We start from the raw sequence: 17846 nt of genomic DNA, 5'->3' as shown, positions 1-17846 counted from the left end.
GGACACCTCCCACTAGACCAGGCTGCTCAAAGCCCCATCCAGCCTGGCCTTGGACACTTCCAGGGGTGGGGCAGCCACAACCTCCCTGGGCAGCCTGTTCCAGTGCCTCACCACCCTCACAGTAAAGAATTTCTTCCTAATATCTCATCTAAATCTCCCCTCTTTCAGTTTAAAACCATTACCCCTCGTCCTATTGCTACACTGCCTGATAAAGAGTCTCTCCCTGTCTTTCCCACAGGCCCCCTTTAGGTACTGGAAGGCGTCTTGTCTTCTGCTCTCCCCGTTTCTCCAGTGCGTGTGAGGGAAAAGCCGGTAGCTGCGGGAGCTTGTCAGTAGCGGTGGGTTTGAGACAAACTGACACACAGGGTGCAAATAGAGTCATAAAGTATATGTGGCAGTGTGATGCATATTAAAGCGATTCGCAGGGTAATGTTTCCCTGACTATATTCTTAGTAACAGAGAGAAGCGATCTTCCCACCTTAGCTGTCGGCACGTTACAAGGCCCCCTGAAGAGGCTGTCAGAAGCTGGATGCAGTTCCTGGTTCCAGAAGACCTCAATGGCTGTGTTTGAAGGGCCTTGTCCCTGCTTCATGTGGCCAGTCTGTGCCCTGTGACTCCTCTCCGCGCGGAGGCCCCGTACCCTAAGCCCACCAGCGAGCACATGCTGCCTCCTCTTCCCGGCTCTCGGTGGCATATATAAAAACATGCCCAAGAAATTACTGTGTTCTCTCGGGAATGAGGAAGGACCAGCCTGCTGGCTAAAATGAGAGGAGAAAGTTTTATATCTGTGTCGTTACTAACTCTTTATTAGGAAAAACAGAACGGTTTGTCTGGTGCTTCTCAGACCTTTGGCTTAATATCAAAATGACCTTCGCGCAAACCTTCTCCAGCGTCTTCCCAGAGGAGAAGGCAGAAGTTACAGTTTTCTTTCCATCGTCTCTGGCTTCAGAGCAGAGGCTTAAAAACTGGGCTGCAGCTGCCCTCTTTAGTGAGGCCACGAGTCAACATCAGGAGATGTTAACCCCTTCCTCTGCAGGGTGGGTCACTGAAAGGCCAGCTGGCAAGAGGGCTGGTGAGCCTCCCTGGAGTACATCCTAAAGCAGTCGAAGGGTCTTCCTTCTCTCCTGCTCTTCCATGTCTGAGAGCTCTGAAGCTCTGGCCAAGGGATCGCCTTCTCCTCTCCTCCCGCCCTACATGCTGGCACAGAAGGTGTGTGTTGGGGTGGGAGGGACTGGAAAGAAGGAAAGGAAGCTCTCTTCTTTTTGTATATCTACATGGTCCCTCCAAAGCCTGCTGCCAAATACCGGCGACGGTATTTTCTGCCTGTGGCCTTGCTTTGAAAACTTCCCTTTCACAGAATTGCAGCATGGTTGAGCTTTGAAGGCACCTGTGGAAACCACCTAGTCCAGCCCCCTTCTCCAAGCAGGGTCAACCAGAGCAGATGCTGATCTGATGGGATTTTGACTATTTTGAAAAGTGTACGCCCCACAACCTCTCTGGGCAACCCATTCTTGCGCTTGACCACCCTCACTGAAACAAGTTTGGTTTCATGTTTAAATGGAATTCCTGGTATTTCAGTACCACCACCAGCATACCCTCATCTCAGCTGGGCCAGGAGTTCCTGCTTTCAGGTGTGTGCTCAGAGAAGGAAGGATTGCCTCCCTTCGTGTGCTGTTTCTGGGATGCTCCATTTGTTCCCATGTCAACTAGCTACTCTCATCTTTTCCAAGCAGAAGGAAGTGGCAGTGTCTCCTCTTGGTTTCCAATGGGTTTAAAGGTCTTCTCACATGTTTCTTACAGGTGTGTGAAGTCATATGTGAAAAACCTAATTTGAAACACAAGCTCATCTGCTTAGTATGTACTTCACAGTCTCTGGTGACGGTGTTCTGGACCACCTTTGCGCTTCACTGCCGATGTGGATGGAGGCATCTTGAGATCGTGCCCTACCTTTTCTGTAAGTTACTTTTTAACCCGATACTACTATTATCATATGGCCTCTAAAGCCCAGGAACACAAATGCCCGGGCTGCTGTTAACAAACTTGGCGAGAGCTTTACTCTGTATTCTCCTGGGAGGGTTTGATCATGAAAGTTACTTTTGTTATACCCAATTCCACTAACTACATCTCCAATTTTCCTGTCTCTACATCAAACGTTAGATGTTAAGGAGCCCAGAATAACAGCTGCTGCCACTCATGTTAACTGAGAGGTGCACAAGACACTGAAGTGTCTAGTTTCTCATCACTTACGGGACGGATAAAAGTATCTGTTGTACTGACTAGTCCATCAAATATGAATGATGCAGATAGAGTGGCTGTTTACACACAGCGATCTATTTTAGTTAAATTGAAAACACACACAGGGGAGTGTTTCAGCTTTGTGGATAGAGAGCACTGGAAACGTGGGGGTTTTTTTTGTTTCGTCTTTTCCGTTTGCCAGCGACAATTAGCTCTCAGGGGTGCCCAGTGTGCGGCTGGGAGAGGATGAGCTCTCTTCTTCTAGGAGGAAGATCCAAATATTGCTAGTTATCCAACCCAACCTCATGAAATTGAGGACAAGGTGCTTGCCTCCCTTTATCATTCTAATTTTTCCCCAATACTCAACTATTTCGTACAGTGTTAACACAAGCATTTACAAAGCCGGTCCCCCTGGAGGATGACAGCAATTGTTTTGCTTAATGTTTAATGGCTTCCTCTCCCTCGGGACTCCGTGCCAGTGCATACTGTAATGAACAAGCTCGGGAAGAGTATTATAGCCTCACTTCATCTATTAGGACACTTCACATAGAAATTTATTTTGCACTACCGTGAATTATATAAATACACAAATTAAAGATACATACGCAATAACTGCTTGCAGAGAGCACTGTCTGCAGCAAACTCATTAGGAGAATGAATTACTCTGTAGAAAATCACTTAACCTTTGTGGATTTCCTGGTACTGTGTTTATTAATGCCCTTGCTTTGTTTTGAAGTAATATCTCTCCGTTATCTGAAAACATGCTCCAGATTTGAAAATTAATGTACAGCATTCAGGTTCCCTCTGAACACACTAATTACATAGAAAGCAAAAAGTGAGGGCTCGTCCTGCTCTCTCCCATCTGTGTGTGCGTAAAAGAGTAAGGATGTGTCCCCCCGCGCGAGGGCTTTCGAAACCAGAACCAAATGACGCCGGACTTAACTCCTTTGGAGAGGGAAAAGAAAAAAAAAAGGGCTTTGGTTTCCATGGGCAAATGTTGATTACAAGCGGAAAGCTTCACTGAATAGCCTTTATCAGGATTTGCCCGCAGGGCTCAGTGGCGAACGTTTTGCTGTGGAAAATACTTCTCCAACAGCAAACGGAGATGAGGGAAAACAGCAGCCCAACTTTTTGGCAAAAGGTCTGCGTCGGTTAGAAAAACAGCGCTGGACGTGCACATGTTTCTGTCAGGAAGACTGCTAGCAGCAATACGGCAGCTCTAGTAATTTTGCAAGTAGTAAAAACAGGATGCATCAGGAATAGCACGCTCGGCACAGGGTAACCCACACAGCAATGCGCTGCCGCAGGAAGCCGGGTGCGTGTGTGCGCGCAGACCCGCACCAGCAGATATTTTCAGCGGCAAAGCATCTCTGAGGCTTTAGATAGTATTTTTGTGATAACAAAAGCTAGTGATTAGTCACTGAAAATTTCAGGAGACCTCGGTAACCTGACCTTCTGCCTTCACGGTGGCCTGTCCTGTTTATTGGGAGAGCTGTGACCCAGGCAACTGAGGAGAATCTGTCGCAGGCGTGATCCGGGTGACTCACCTGCCATCGTGCTGCTGGCTGCATGGACGTAGGGCACTGCACAATGAAGGCAATGGAAAAATGTGGTTCAGTAGGTTTTAAGTCCGTAGCCTTGATTCAGGGACATACTAACGGAAACGAAAGCGGACAGCAACTCTGAAGCGTATTGGAGGAGAGTGGTGTTCCTTGAATCTTTTATGTTTGAGATTTGTAGGGTTTGGTACTGTTTCTGGTGCAGAATTGCTTCTGCCTTTGTTGGAAAAATACATGTCATTGTATGCACGCTACATCATGCTTGTATCTTATATAGCTGTAATTATAAACCTGCAGAGTAACTGAGAACAGAGGTTACTGACTTCCACTGATATGTTTCAGGTGATACTAATACAAATAGAAGAAAACTTTGGCCTTGAGGGCAAATCTTCAGCAAGAGGCTGCTTGGAATAATGAAACCTATCGTACAAGCCATGTCATCCTGAAATGAATTGACAAGCAATATTAACCTTACAGGTCCGAAGCCCTGGCACTGAGTGAAAAATCTGGCATTGGGGCAGGGGGGGAGTCGTCCTGAGGCTGAGTGTGCTCTAGCTGGCAGCATATCTGAGCCTTGCAATTACTTAACTGTAGAGTAAACAAAAAAAAAAAAAATCCAATCTTTGCTGCTTCAGCATCATCTACTGCTTTACCCTTTACACGTTGTGAATTCGGTATGGCATATTTTCCGGGAGGGGAAGGAGGGCTGGGTATGGAGGGCATTGCAGATACTGCCCGTAAAGTAAGCAGAAGACCTGGAAGGGGGCAGGGGGAGGAATCAAGGTGATGGAGAGAGGAAGAGCTGAATTCCTGCAGCCTCTGTGCTCTTGTGTTTAACGTGCACCTTAGAAAAGAAGGAGCTTGTAATAAACAGATAATTTAGATAGGTTATGGATCAACAGACTTCAGTCTCCTGTGAATTACGTGAACGTTCTTATTTACTGCTGCAGGTTATAACAGGTTAACCCTGTGTATCGGCGTTGTGAGATTTCTCAAGAGCAATACAGAGTGTTTCACACGTGGGCTGAACAACTGCAGTGTCTCATCTGTAAAAGTTCCTGATCCAAACGCCGTAATTTGCAAAGACAAATGAAGCAAGGTTACTTATTTCTGGCAGACACAAGAAGAACATACCTTGTCCCTTCTTAGATTTTTCTCCTATAAGAGGAAAGGGAGAAGAAGATGATACTCAAGTAGATTAGTGGCATGTCATCCTTTTCTGTAAGAAAAACAATGAATCTTAGAACTAGTCTTTCTAGTGAAACAGCTCTGATTTTGAAACCAATTTCATTGTCCTGGAGCTAGAGTACAATGATTTGTAAGTTGAAACTAAAACATAACTTTGTATATCTTATCGGCGTTATCTTATCACTGATGAGTACGTCCTGACTTTAACAGTGGAATTCAACTCCTGAACAAAAATGCTTCCTGGATGCTGAGCGTCTCTTTACATTCTAGATTTTGCATAAAGAAGTTACGGGACCCACTGCATGTGGATGAACGTTTCTGTGTTCCTATTAGGTTGGTAGCAACATCTTTCTTTCTTGTGGGATGATTGGAAGCACGGGTGCTCAGTTAGCATTTGGGTTTTCCTGGCATAGTTATCAACATGAGTGCAAACGTGCATACACGGATTTGAGAAAGTCAACAGACTGTCAAATCCATTGATCAACTGTTCAGAGGCATGTAAGTTGAAGACATTTTTCAATGCTGTAGGACAGCTGTTAGTCTCTAATTCAATACTGAATGGTGAGCCCTGCAAGGCAAATCTTCTAATTGTTCTTTTGCAAACCGTGCATGCTCCTTGTTTTTACAGATGTTTGGGGTTTTTTGGTTTGTTTTATTTTTTTTTTCCTTAAAGCTCTTCAACATGCACACATTCTCATCTTCCACCTCACTCTCCCAAATGCAATCATCTCTGTGCTGATTGACCTAAGTGATCACCATGGTTTCCAATTCAATTCAGGTCCCCAAAGAGGACTTTTAATTAAGAAGCTCTAATAGAATCTAGGAGAAAATTTCTAAGTCCCCAGTCTTCAGGCTGCGAGCTACAGATCCCGGGGGTGTCTATGGCCAACTAGTACAAGACCCTAAACGTGTCCTTCCTGGAAAGGTCATATCCCATGCAGAAATCTGCAGAAGTAAATCTTAGAAATGGAGACACCCCCTGAAAAGCTCCTAGGGCTCACAAAAAGTTGAGAAGCTCGGCAGTAGGCTGCTGTTGAGCAGTGGGCCGTGACCGGGAGCACGGTGGAGTTGGGAGTAGCACAGGGGAGCTCTGCTGCTGCTGCAGGTGCTGCCCCTACAGGACTTCGCTAGTGCTTTGCTATACGTAAAAGCACTTCTTTTGGTAGCAAGACCCAAAATACTTAAGAACTAATTTTTACTCAGAGCGTGTTTACTCAGAGCCACAGACTTGAATCACCACCGCCTGAACTGCAGATGTGTACAAGGGTGTAATTTCCAAAAGTACTTGGGTCTGGTCTGTATTTATTGCAGTGGGGACAATCCCACCTTGTGTGGAGCAGTGCATGCCGATGTTTACTCAGCAGCTCGTACTAATCTCCAGGAAACAACCTGTGCTTGCTGGACTGCGGATGTGATGGTTGGTAATGTTGTGCAGAAGCACTTGAGAAGGCTTTCACACCGGGAGCTCCAGCATCAGCCACGTCTGAGAATAAGAAGTGGGACTGGTAAACACTTCTAAACTCTTTCAAGTATGGTATTTGCTGAAAAGCAAAGTTCCAGAAAACTGGAGCCACATATAAACTTGAGATAACTTTGGTGAATAGTTCTTGGCTGGAAGACAAAAAGGAAAATGTAAATGTTCTGTGTAGATTGTTTCAGGATTAAACATCTTGAATTTTTGTTTCAAAATGCTCTCCCTTCTGGCAATTCTCTCAAAACTTCTGGTCATATAAATCTGAGTTATTGAAGATACTACTTGAGGACTCCTGTCAGAACAATATTTTGTTTAATTGGAAGGTTTTTTTAAGCTCTTTATTTACTTGAAAATATCAGAAGTTTTCCTTTGGAATGTAGCTTGAAACAATTTTTTTTTTTCCAGCTTATTATTTCTCTGTTAGCTGGCTGAACAGAAAGTGCTTTGCAAGTACCCAAGAGGGGATGATGGAAAACCAGAAGAAATTAATAAATAAAAGCTTTGTTTGTGATAAGTCACCCCCTTGACACAGCAGCACTCCAAGGCCAGACCCGGACCACTTGGGCTGAGGTACCTGTACCTTTCTGTACTTTGTAGTTGCACCAGCACGTGTCTAATGTGGGCTGCTCTGCTGATTTACAGAAGTCGTCATACATACTGCATTAATATAACAAGTAAGTGGAAACTTCCCTTTGCTCCCCCTCCACAGAAGAAATCTGAAAAAAAAAAGGTTTTGAAGGAGGACCGCGCCATGCTGTGGGTAGGGGATGGTAGCCAGGGGTGGGAGGCAGACTGCAGAAAGGAACCAAACCCGAGCCATAGTAATTTAACCAGTTCTGCACAGAAAAACACCCCCTTCTTGGCTCAACTCCTGGAGGGCTTGGTTTTCCATCTGGTGAAAAATGGGGATGAAATGCCTCCCTTGCATTCCCTCCGAAAAAACACTTCGGTATCGTCCTAGGAGATATAAGAGCAGCATCATTATAACTGGGAAATGAATTGCTCGCTTGCTGGATTTAGCAGCTTCCTGTTTTGGAAACCCGAGACACCAGCTCGAATTTCTGTTTGTTGTCAGCCTAGAAGAGACTCCAGGGCTGCAAAGCCTCTGGTGAGGCAGCCCTTCATTTGCTAATTGTCTCTGCCAGACAATGCCATTTACACTGAGCGCAAAATCACCTCTAACCTCCACTGACCAGAAAATCGTTACATCCTTGAACTCCCAGCCTTCTGAAACAGCACCCGGCCTTGCAAACGCGGGCTGCGCGTGTCGGCTCCTCTCACAGCACCGCAAAACACAGGAATACTTACTGCTGATTAATTTACAGACATCCCCGTTCCCAGACCTCATTATGATAGCGTAAGCAACTGAAGACAAGGCTCCGAGGAGACCTTATAGCAGCCTTCCAGTACCTGAAGGGGGCCTACAGGAAGGATGGGGAGGGACTCTTTATCAGGGAGTGTAGTGATAGGATACAGGGTAACGGCCTCAAACTGAAAGAGGGGAGATTTAGATTGGATACCAGGAAGAAATTCTTTGCTGTGGGGGTGGTGAGGCACTGGAACAGGTTGCCCAGGGAAGCTGTGGATGCCCCATCCCTGGAAGTGTTCAAGGCCAGGCTGGATGGGGCTTTGAGCAGCCTGGTCTAGTGGGAGGTGTCCCTGCCCAGGGCAGGGGGGTTGGAACTAGATGGTCTTTAAGGTCCCTTCTAACCTGAACCATTCTACGATTCTATTCTATGATTATAAAAAAACAAAATGATGTCTGACCTGTCACACATAATGTAATGAAACTTTTGCTTCGAGGGCCACCATTCTGCGTCCTTTGAGGGGTGACCAGAGCCAGGCAGGGGGCTGGTGGCGAGCCCGTAGGCGGGCTGTGGCCAGGGCTGTGTCCCTGGCTGTGGCGCGGAGCAGAGGCAGAGTGAAGGTTCAGGGAGGCCTTTGCAGTCGGGAGGCTGGCGAGGGGCTGCTTCACATTTGCTCTTACTCTCGCAGCCTGGGATTTTGGGGTGTTTCTCTCAGAAAAGCTGGTGAAGCTGGACTTTGCCTTTGTGAGAGCTTTTCAGTGAGGAAAAATGCCTTCAATTTTACATTTTTCACTGCTCTTTTGCTTTTTTAGGACATGTTACAGTGCTTTCCATTTTTGCTGTATAGGATTCAGATGTTCCATCTACCTGCTTCTCTTCCTCCATCAGCCAAATGATCGCAGCAGCTACATCAGTTTTAAATGGGATCAGATCTGCAGAGTCAGGGGAATGACCTGCAAGGGATTTTTTTTTTTCCTCCAAAATGCAACACTTGCTTAACTTGGAGCGCTGAGAAAACCTTTGGCTCTTTTGCCCTTTAGTTAGTGGAGCTACAGGGATGTTTTTGACTGTGAAATGTTGCCCTTCGTTTTGGAGACAACATAGCAGAGGAAACTGGTTTGACCCACGGCTCAGTTAAATGCAGTAGTGTCTGCTAATGGCAACAGAATAAGCCAGTGATACCCACGTCTACTTTCTGTAACACCAGTATTAAAGACCAGTAGGTTATGTGTATATTTTTCCGTTGTTCCAGAGACTGGTTCAGGCACGTCTGACTGGGATGTGACATCTCCTGAGGGATATGGTTCAACACAGACTAAGTCAACACTGCTGCTTTGGTGACTCCACAAAAAAACCTGGCAGCCGGAGATTGTCGCAGAAGCCAGTATCTGGGCAGCAGCAGCAGCGACGCTTCTCGTCCCTTCCCTTGCCGTTTATGGGCCTGCTGAATATTTGGGGCTCCCAGGAGGCAGGAATATACTGTATGTATGAGTTGGTTTTACCCAGTCTGTAGCAGAAAGACAGAAGCGGAGATATGAATCAATTATTAAAAAATATACATAACATATATATTAAATTATTAAAACATATTAAATTATTCTTAATAACCTTTCAAGAGCATCATGTCAAAACTACCACTGAAATATAATTTGGTTCTCTGAAAGGGAAGAAGTAATTCTGAATTAAGGGTGGAGAGTACCCAAACCATCCGGAGCTCCTCCCAGCAACAATGAGGGGTGAAAAGGCTTATTTTCTTCCCAATTAAATGGAAAGGGAATATTAAATATCTGTGTGATGCGGAGAGGAGAATAGGCAATGTACCGGCATTAGGAGGGAAGCAAAGGCGAGTGGTCTCCCTCCGAGGGGACTGAACAATGAAATTCTCCCATTTTTGCTGGGGTTCAGTTGTACATACGCCCCAGTTGGGCTCCTACTCCGAGGGGCCACGGCAGCCTCCTCACTCCCTCTGCCCCCACCCCCAAAACCCCACACCACTGTTTCCCTTCCTTTCTGTATTGTGGGAAAGAGGGGGGAAAAGCCAGAGCTAGTATTTGGTTCGCTTCCATTTCCAGTTTTGAAGACTTTGTACTAACAGCTGAAGGGCTTAAGTCTGTTATTGCCGCAGAGGAACCTTGTTCTGCTTGAGCTATACTGAATACACTCGTAAACCAAAGCAGCCACAGTAATGAAGAAATGCTCTTCAAAAACCCTGTCCTTAATCTCATTTGAGTATGAAACTAAGGGGCTGGCTTTTTAAGAAGGCCCTCTTGAAGCTTGCCCAAAAGATTAATGTGTAAATGCGAAGAATGCTCTGGAAGCACTTGAATGGAGACATTTATTTCCAAATACCCACAGGAGTAACTGTTTGTAGCAAAAAGATGATTAATGACATTGTGGCCAAAATAAGGTGAGTCCCTAAACGTGATTGCATAGTATTTGCATATTACCTTGATGTTAGAGTTTCTCACACTACCTTTGTTTATTTTTACTGGAAGAAGCACAAAAAAAGCATGATGCTTGCTTAAATCTCCATAAATCCAAACATCTGAAGCTACATTGCTCCTTTTTCCTGGCTCTGTTCCTCTCGGAAAGCACGCCGCTTGTATGCTCACTCTCCTTTTTCCCATGAACTACAGGGTGTAGGCCAAAATACCCTTTGCAACTGGTAACTTGCTAGGCACACTAGGTTCCAGTTAATATAACAAACGGCCGTTTCATAATGCTTGAAGTATCTGTGGCATGAATATATTAAAAGTCCTAAAATTGGCAGGAAACATGAGGAGCATTTTTCGTTTTCCACAGGGTCAATTTTATTCATCTGGTGAAAACATCTTACAATGACAAAAAAAAGTTAAGTTACATGGAAAACTGATTCCGACAACCGTGTTAACAATATTCAAGTGGCAGGTAGGAAACGCTCGTACAAACACCTCTCTGTGCCCCGGCTCGAGGAGGTTCTTACTCGTATCATCACAGGCCGCTCCAAAATGGTGCGGTGTCGCATCTCTATCAGTGGTTTTAGCTACAGATGGGCACGTGTTTCCGTGGGGAAACCAGCGGGGTCTTTCAGCATCCTGTTATTCGGGAACCTGCCTTGGTTTTTCTGGAGTTAAAGGCGTGAGCCAGTTCGTTAAAGGCGAAGTTGGAGGAACCATCTTGGCAGCTGCTGGGCCAGTGGTTACCTCCCCTCCTGCCAACATCAGTGAACCGACGGATGTTTCAGCTTCTCATTTCTAAGAAAATAACTCTTTATCTGACCGTGCACTGATATACCCTGCGGCACTGAACAACAACTTAGCAGCGGGGAGACCTTCGCCTGCAGCCAGGCTTAGGGAGCAGTCAGAGGGTCGGTGAAACCAGCACGAGCGAGGGGGTGCCGGCGAGCATGACCGTGCAGCTGGTGGCAGCGGCCACCTCGCAGGTGACAGCAGGCACCAGGGCAGTGCTGATGGGCACCCAGACAGGCACTGCGGATGTCCCTTTGGGCATAAAGCAGCTCTCCTTAGCCAAATACGTGACACGCTGGGAGAGGGAGAGGCGTCTCAGCTACACATGCTCGTTGCGTAATTGTCAAATATGCCTGTAATACAATTCCGTCAAAGGCAATTATCGCTGCAGCGCGGTTGCTCTGGGAAGCCTTCCTCTCCTAGGCTGAATTGCAACTATCAAATCTCTGTTGGTTTGGCTGAAAAAAGATCATGGCAGTGATGCCTTTTCACTAAAAAGGATCGTTTCCCACTCTGCTGTCATTAAAATGAAATATAAACTAGCCAAACTCTGTCTTCACCAAGATTCTCCAAAAATGGAACATTTTCTGGATAAAATAACTGTAATTCAAACTGCAGCAGTCAGTGCTGTGCCTACTTTGGTACCCAGCCAGTGAATTTTAAAGTAAACACCCTCCAGGACTGTTCTCCATTTGGATTTATTAGTCATTACCAAGAAAAGATAATTAGCACTTCTGAAGCATTGTGATAATCAGTAGCACGAACTGTTACCAATAGAAACGGACTGGGGTACTTGTGCAGCGCAGGAACATGGCAGCTCTGTTGTACTCCCTGTACGGAACGTGGATACCAGTGGGCAGATCCTCAGCTGGAGGAAATGCTCATAAACACCAACAACTCCAGCGGAGCTAATGACAGTTTACACGGGGTAAGGCAGGGAGGAGGGGGCTTGTTCCCTGGCCTGTTGGGCTTCTCCTTCTGTTATCCTGGAGGCAGAGTCATTTTTGTTACAATATACAAACGTTCTTGTTGGTCAAAGGCAACAGCAAATACTACTCCCTTATTGTGCAACAGAAAAACAGGAGCTAATTATTTTTCTTTTGTATGTACCCTGCCAACATAAAGGAAAATAACCTCGTGGTGGAACGAGAGGAACCTGGGCATGCCTATATCATTTTGGCAACGACGCCCTTTTTCTCTTCCCCTTTCTAAACTAATGACAAAACTCTGTTGGACTCAAGTCAGTGCTAAAACTCACAGGATTGGTATTTCACTTATTGTTCCCCAAACTTCCATTACTTATGATCATCTGTAATAATCACATGAGGGATGGGATGTAAATCTTACGTTCTTAGTCTCAAACTCTGATGGTTAAGCATGCCAGGCTCCGCGCTATACAAAGAAGTATTACTGAGCCCAGGGAAGTAGGTCTATTAAATTTACCAACGTTGCTGTCTAAATAAGTACTACAATACATAGGCTTGTCTGATGTAGCTGTCTTTGTTGTTCTGTACCTGGCAGTATGAACAAAATCCACGGTGAAGAACAGAGGCAGCATATAAGCTTGGGAAAGCTTCTGTTTTGGTGAGCACTAATAACAAATGTAGCTAGAGGATTTATCCCCCCAAAGACTTGCAAGTCTGAACCAACCACTCTCTTTCCTGCAATGCAGAGAGCATTTCAGGCCAATATGACACCCCTCCAGCCAACGGGTGCTTCGTATCCTCTGGGAAGCACACAGCAAATCTCACGATCGAGTCCAGTTTCTATGCAAAGTACTTTGTCTGCAACTGACGGACGGGCTGTGGTGTGCTGCGCTGGTGGAGGGCACCTTACCCATGTAACGCCTATTGATGCTGATGGCATTTACTCGTGTAGGTCTTCCTTGCCACACCTGAAGCAGAGACTCTTAGGACGCCAATTCCTATGCCAGTAACACTCCTTAATGCGCACGACAAATACGGGACCACCCTGGCAACATCTGACTCTGGGTGATAACACTCGAAGCACTGGTGCACGTTTGCACCTCTCCTAGGAAGATGATTGCTGTGGCAAGTCTCATTATCGCCGAGATGAAGTTCGCCTGATGGCAACAAATGCGACGGGCTGGTGGCTGTTTACAAGCTATGCATGCAGAAGGAAATGGATCTGTGAGTGTTTGCTTCTCAGCTGCTGCTGGGAAACGGGCACCCTCCTGCCAGCGACGTCATGGACCTCTTAAAGCGGGTTCCTCGGTCGCAGAGGTGGATGCATAGCTTGTACTCAGATAGCTGTCCGGTACATAGAAGTTGCTATGGCAGCGCTTTGCAGATATGCAGACATATGTTGCACAAGAAAGCGGTGATGTGGGACCACACTGACTCTTTTTTTGTGTCTTACACAGAAGGCTCGCTCCCACCCTGGAAACTGTGGAGCAGTTCCAGTACCGGAATATAATATCTGTCTATATATATATATATATGTATGTATATCTACTTAAGTCTATTGTCAGATTGCATCTGACTGTGGAACTGAGTTTAAAACACCTGGGTAACAATTTACATATTATGTCAACAACACCACCTCTTCCTCCTCCCCTTCCCCCTTTCCCACCTGCAGCGCGGAGCAAGCCGACTTCATAGCATCCTTCACAGCAAAATGGGTCTCTGCTGCGTCTTTTCGTCTTCATGAAACTCATTTAATTCTGGTACTTTAACACCTACTCCTTCCTCTGCTGCTGGTGCTATTGTAAAGGAGAAACGCGGCCGGGTAACACTGTCTCCTTGGAAACCTGCCTCTGGCCTAAAAAGCTCGGTTTGGTGCCTGTGTGGCACTTGAAAGCCAGAGACTTCGGGGGCTGAGCACCTTTGAGGCTGGGCTGCTTTCACTCCAGATCCCTCAGTAACAGAGGAATAAGCTGGGCTATTGCACCAGCACGATTTAATGGAAAAAAAAAAATATATATATTGGCCTGGGAGTGCAACAGGCTGCTGAGAGAAACCTGAGGGCAGTGTACTTCCGAGGGGAGGCAGGAGCTGAAGCTGCCTGGGGACAGGAGCTCTGCGATGGTGCGGTCTGGGAGCAGCACAAGGGGCCACCTCTCGATTAACCTCCAGATTTCCAAATAATTGTAAACAACGCTGACTTCAAGTCTGCTGCCAGAGCCTCAGGCTCTTTAAGAAATAACCCCTACTCATTTATTGCCTGAGGATATTATTATTTCCGGAATGAACTAGTTGCGGATCACAATACTGGGCAGAATTATAGTACAAAGTGTGTTTTAGTGCAAAACTATGTACGAAATAGTCACAAATCTTCTTTGGACAGAAACGGGCACAGAGCCCCAACCTTTTGTTGTGGAAAAGTGCCCGCAGCTCATTTCTGCATCATCTTCGTCTTGGGACTGGCCCATCCGGGGCTGGCTGTCGCGTGTGGTGTGACAGCAGGGTAGAGCTCTGCCTGGCTGCCGAGGCCCCGGGGAGGTCAAGCACAGCTAAGGAGCAGCTTAGCAGGGGCTATGCCAGCTGCGTCCCCCCGCCCCGGCTCGGCCAGCCCTGGGCAGGCTGTGCGGATTAGGAGCTCTTCAAATGGCTCGGAAGGGATCACTCTTACATCTGATACGATAGGCAAAATGATCCTGCTCCGCTGAAGGCTCAGCTCCGTACCTCTAATGTGAAATTTCTACAGACAATCCAAAGATTTGGTTTGTAAGACAGAAGTAATTCATATATACACACACTGCCTTCAGCATACTTTCCCTTAAAAGACTGCTGCCATCTTTTATATCATGAAAAGATGGATATGGAAATGTTTTGTGCCAGGAATGGTAATGCAGTCGAGCACAAAGTTCAGTCACCATATACTGGTAATCACTATATTCCTCACTAAAAGTGATGCAATAGGTAATTAATAAGAATGAAGCTCTGAGTTTATAACTAGCTATTTCATGTAAGCCCTTTCAATAAATATGTAATTGGAGATACATATATGTTTTTAATACTAGTTCAAGTGTGAACTTATTTGGTCTTTGGTCTTTCTGCTTTTGTGAATCATACTGCAATAGCAGCTTTAAAAAAAAATAAATTTTAATTTAAATCGGTCTAGGCAAGTACCACACTAAATATAGTGAGCTTATGCAGTACATAAGAGCAAGGCAGGAAAAAGGATTATCAAAATAGCTGAAATAATTCTGTAAACGGCATATACTGCATGTCTATATTATTTAATTGTCATTCCTATCCTGTCAGATCTGTGTGGCGGCAGCCACGTGCTTAAGCACCACTCGGTCAAGTTAATTGGTGCATTTACTCCTGTTTCGAGCAGGTCTGGGCTCTAATTCAGGGCTTGGGGTTTTTATCCTTAATGAAAATCGAAAGGTGCAAGTGCTTAGAACAGCTGTACTCTAGCATGACCTATTCTACAGACAGTCACCTTGAACCAACACTTTGAAATAAGCCTTGATTGACTTGCTTAGCTCAAGCCTAACTTGAACAGGAGGTTAGCCAGGCACCTGTGAAGAAAAAGGCATTCTATATCTCTGCCTGTTGCAAATTCTTGTACAGTTAGGCTTGTCTCAGCTCAGCATGTAGGCCTGAGCCCCATCCTGGAATTATTTTGCCGATTTCCAGGCTACAATGGCACTTTCTTGTTGGGCTTTTTCTTTGTTTATTTGTTTGGTTTTGGTGTCTATCCGCGGAATGAAGGTGCTTAGCTGCAGGGCAAAGCTTCAGAGCTCCCTGGGTATGACAGTGAAGGGGATGACAGGACTGCTGGATTCAAGGTCCAAAGCGGTGAGGAAGCATTCGATGGCCGCTTCATTTTTCCCCTGAGCTTGCAAAACCTCTCCAAGGCTGTTCCAGGCCCTGTGACTGGTGGTCTGGATCCGGATGGCGTCTCTGAGAACTTTCTGGGCCAGGTCCCTCCGCCCAAGTCTGTTCAGCACCAGCCCCTGTCAACAAACAAGGGACAAGCGGTTAACGACGGCACAAAACAGAGGAAGAAACGGAGCGCCCTGAGCTCCCAGCAAGCTGGGCAGACGTATGAGTTCAGGCATGGGAGTCTTATGGGGGGAATCTCTCCATCTATTTCTGGAGAAGAGAAGCAATCAGCTTTTAAGGTCTGCTTTTTTTGATTGTGATGTGTAATTTAAAAAAACAATTGCAAAAACATTTTTTTTTAAGCAGAGCCTGATCCAGCTCTGCAAGTGCTCCCGCTGCGTGTTACTGGGAGAGCGTATACTGGTGCTATATAAAGGAAAGGCTACAGGCCCTTTAAGCATCCCTCCCTCCTCGACTAGGTTACACTGGCTTCTAATCCCCAGGAAAATATACACAGGTTCAATTACACCGAGTATCTAAATTAACTCTTGCACATCTGGAACGTCCAGCTGAGGCTGAGGTAAAGTCTCTCAGCTCCTACATCCTGACCATAGAGAAAGGTCTTTCTTCTTAACAAATGGGACTAGAGGGACGCGGTCCCCTTCCAGCCTTCTAGGGGCAGGCTGTATGTAACAGCGTGGGCCCTCTGTCCTCCTGCCCTCCAGTGTAGAACCTAAAGCAGCGTGAGGGAGGAGAAGGATGGAGGAACCTTGTTTAAAAAGCTGTCCTTAGGGTAAGAAAAGACACAAGTGGGTGTAACCATCTGGAAGGAACAGGAGCGGGAGGATGAAAGAAGTCGTAGGAAGAACATGTTTTCCTATAGGGCTCGCATGCATGCATCTGAACCCACAAGGATCTAATGAGCCTTTAATTATACGACAGTCAACCACACCAAGCCCAGATGGTCACGTGGGCTTTGCTGGCCACAATGCATTAGTGGCATTTTTGCTGCTTCCTCCTGAAGGTGTGCACACCAGGATGAATCTCCCACCAGCTTCATCCAGGCCTTTTCCAGCCTGTGGAAGAAGCAGCCAACACTTTCATGTCGCCTGCCAAGCTCTGCACGGCCTCTGCCTGCACTCACTCTTGGAAATGTTGGAAAGTGAGATGACTGCCTGACTTCATGCTTTTCCTGGGACTACGTAGTATGTGGATGCAGTCATATATATGAAGAAAAGCATTAGCTTCACCTTTAATGGGTCTAATTGCCTTTAGGGGATATGAAAAGACATTAGAAACCTGAAATCTCTTACAACCAGAACCCAAAGAAATTTCTGATGAAAGAATGGTGATACTTTTGGCATTAGTGAAGATCTTGCTTTTGTCTTGCTTTTGTTTGTTTTCTCAAAAGTGCCGTTAGATGCAGGGTGCCTCAGCATGACTAAGACCCCTATAGTCAGTGACAGTACTAATACATACAGAAACACGGTACTTTGCCTGAGAGAAAAATTAAGAAACACCCATTTAATCAAGTATAGGCGGTACTGTGAAAAGCTTCACTGCCTCTTTCTTGCCCATAACCTTGACCCGAATAATCAACTCAAAATCAAATCTGATCATCTAAAGGTGCAGTGGGGATGTTTTTTCTTCAGGTTTCTCTCTCTGTTGGAAAATGATGAGGCAACGGGGCCTAATCTTATCGTCCCCTTGTGAGCAGGCGCAGGTGGCACAGAGGTACCCTGATGGGAGAGGCTGGTTCCTCTAGAGGTATCTGCCCGGAGATGACCGGAGGCACGTAATGACAGACTGGAAGGAATTTGTGCAATCATAATTTGAGTCACCCGCTTGACAGGGATAATGAGGCATAGAAAGGGCAAGTAGTGTGGCCATAGCAAATCTGCTGCCGAGCCAAGAATAGACGGCAGCTATCTCAGCTCAAGTCTGTCTTCAACCTCAAAACCACTCTTCCTAAAAGCTCTTCCTGTTGCGCTGACCGAGCAGAGCCGACTGTGCTCTCTGGTGGCCGGGGACCCATCGCTGTCCTCACCCTGACACTAAGC

General features: G+C 46.1%; 1 protein-coding gene across 6 annotated transcripts in view; it reads right to left on the bottom strand.

The window, feature by feature from the left end:
- Positions 1 to 2464: 2464 nt before the first annotated feature.
- The window catches only part of TTC7A (tetratricopeptide repeat domain 7A), a 188847-nt gene continuing 173465 nt past the window's right edge, over positions 2465 to 17846 (bottom strand). For 4 of the 6 annotated variants that reach the window (XR_010070258.1, XR_010070260.1, XR_010070261.1 and 1 more), the window contains 2 exons: positions 13583 to 15917; positions 2465 to 9270 (listed from right to left, as the gene is read on the bottom strand). Coding sequence is in view for 1 of the 6 variants with exons in the window: in XM_063328651.1 (XP_063184721.1) it covers positions 15696 to 15917 (222 nt within the window). In the remaining 5 variants the exon portion in view is untranslated. Of the gene's footprint in view, positions 9271 to 10555; positions 15918 to 17846 lie in introns of those variants that run through there. The other 2 variants (XR_010070259.1, XM_063328651.1) reach the window with 2 other exon arrangements.

The sequence above is a fragment of the Chroicocephalus ridibundus genome, chromosome 3 (genome assembly GCF_963924245.1).
Source record: "Chroicocephalus ridibundus chromosome 3, bChrRid1.1, whole genome shotgun sequence".
In the NCBI taxonomy this organism is placed as follows: domain Eukaryota; kingdom Metazoa; phylum Chordata; class Aves; order Charadriiformes; family Laridae; genus Chroicocephalus; species Chroicocephalus ridibundus.
The sequence above is the reverse complement of the archived record's forward strand: the minus strand, read 5'-3'. Positions and strand labels throughout refer to the sequence as shown.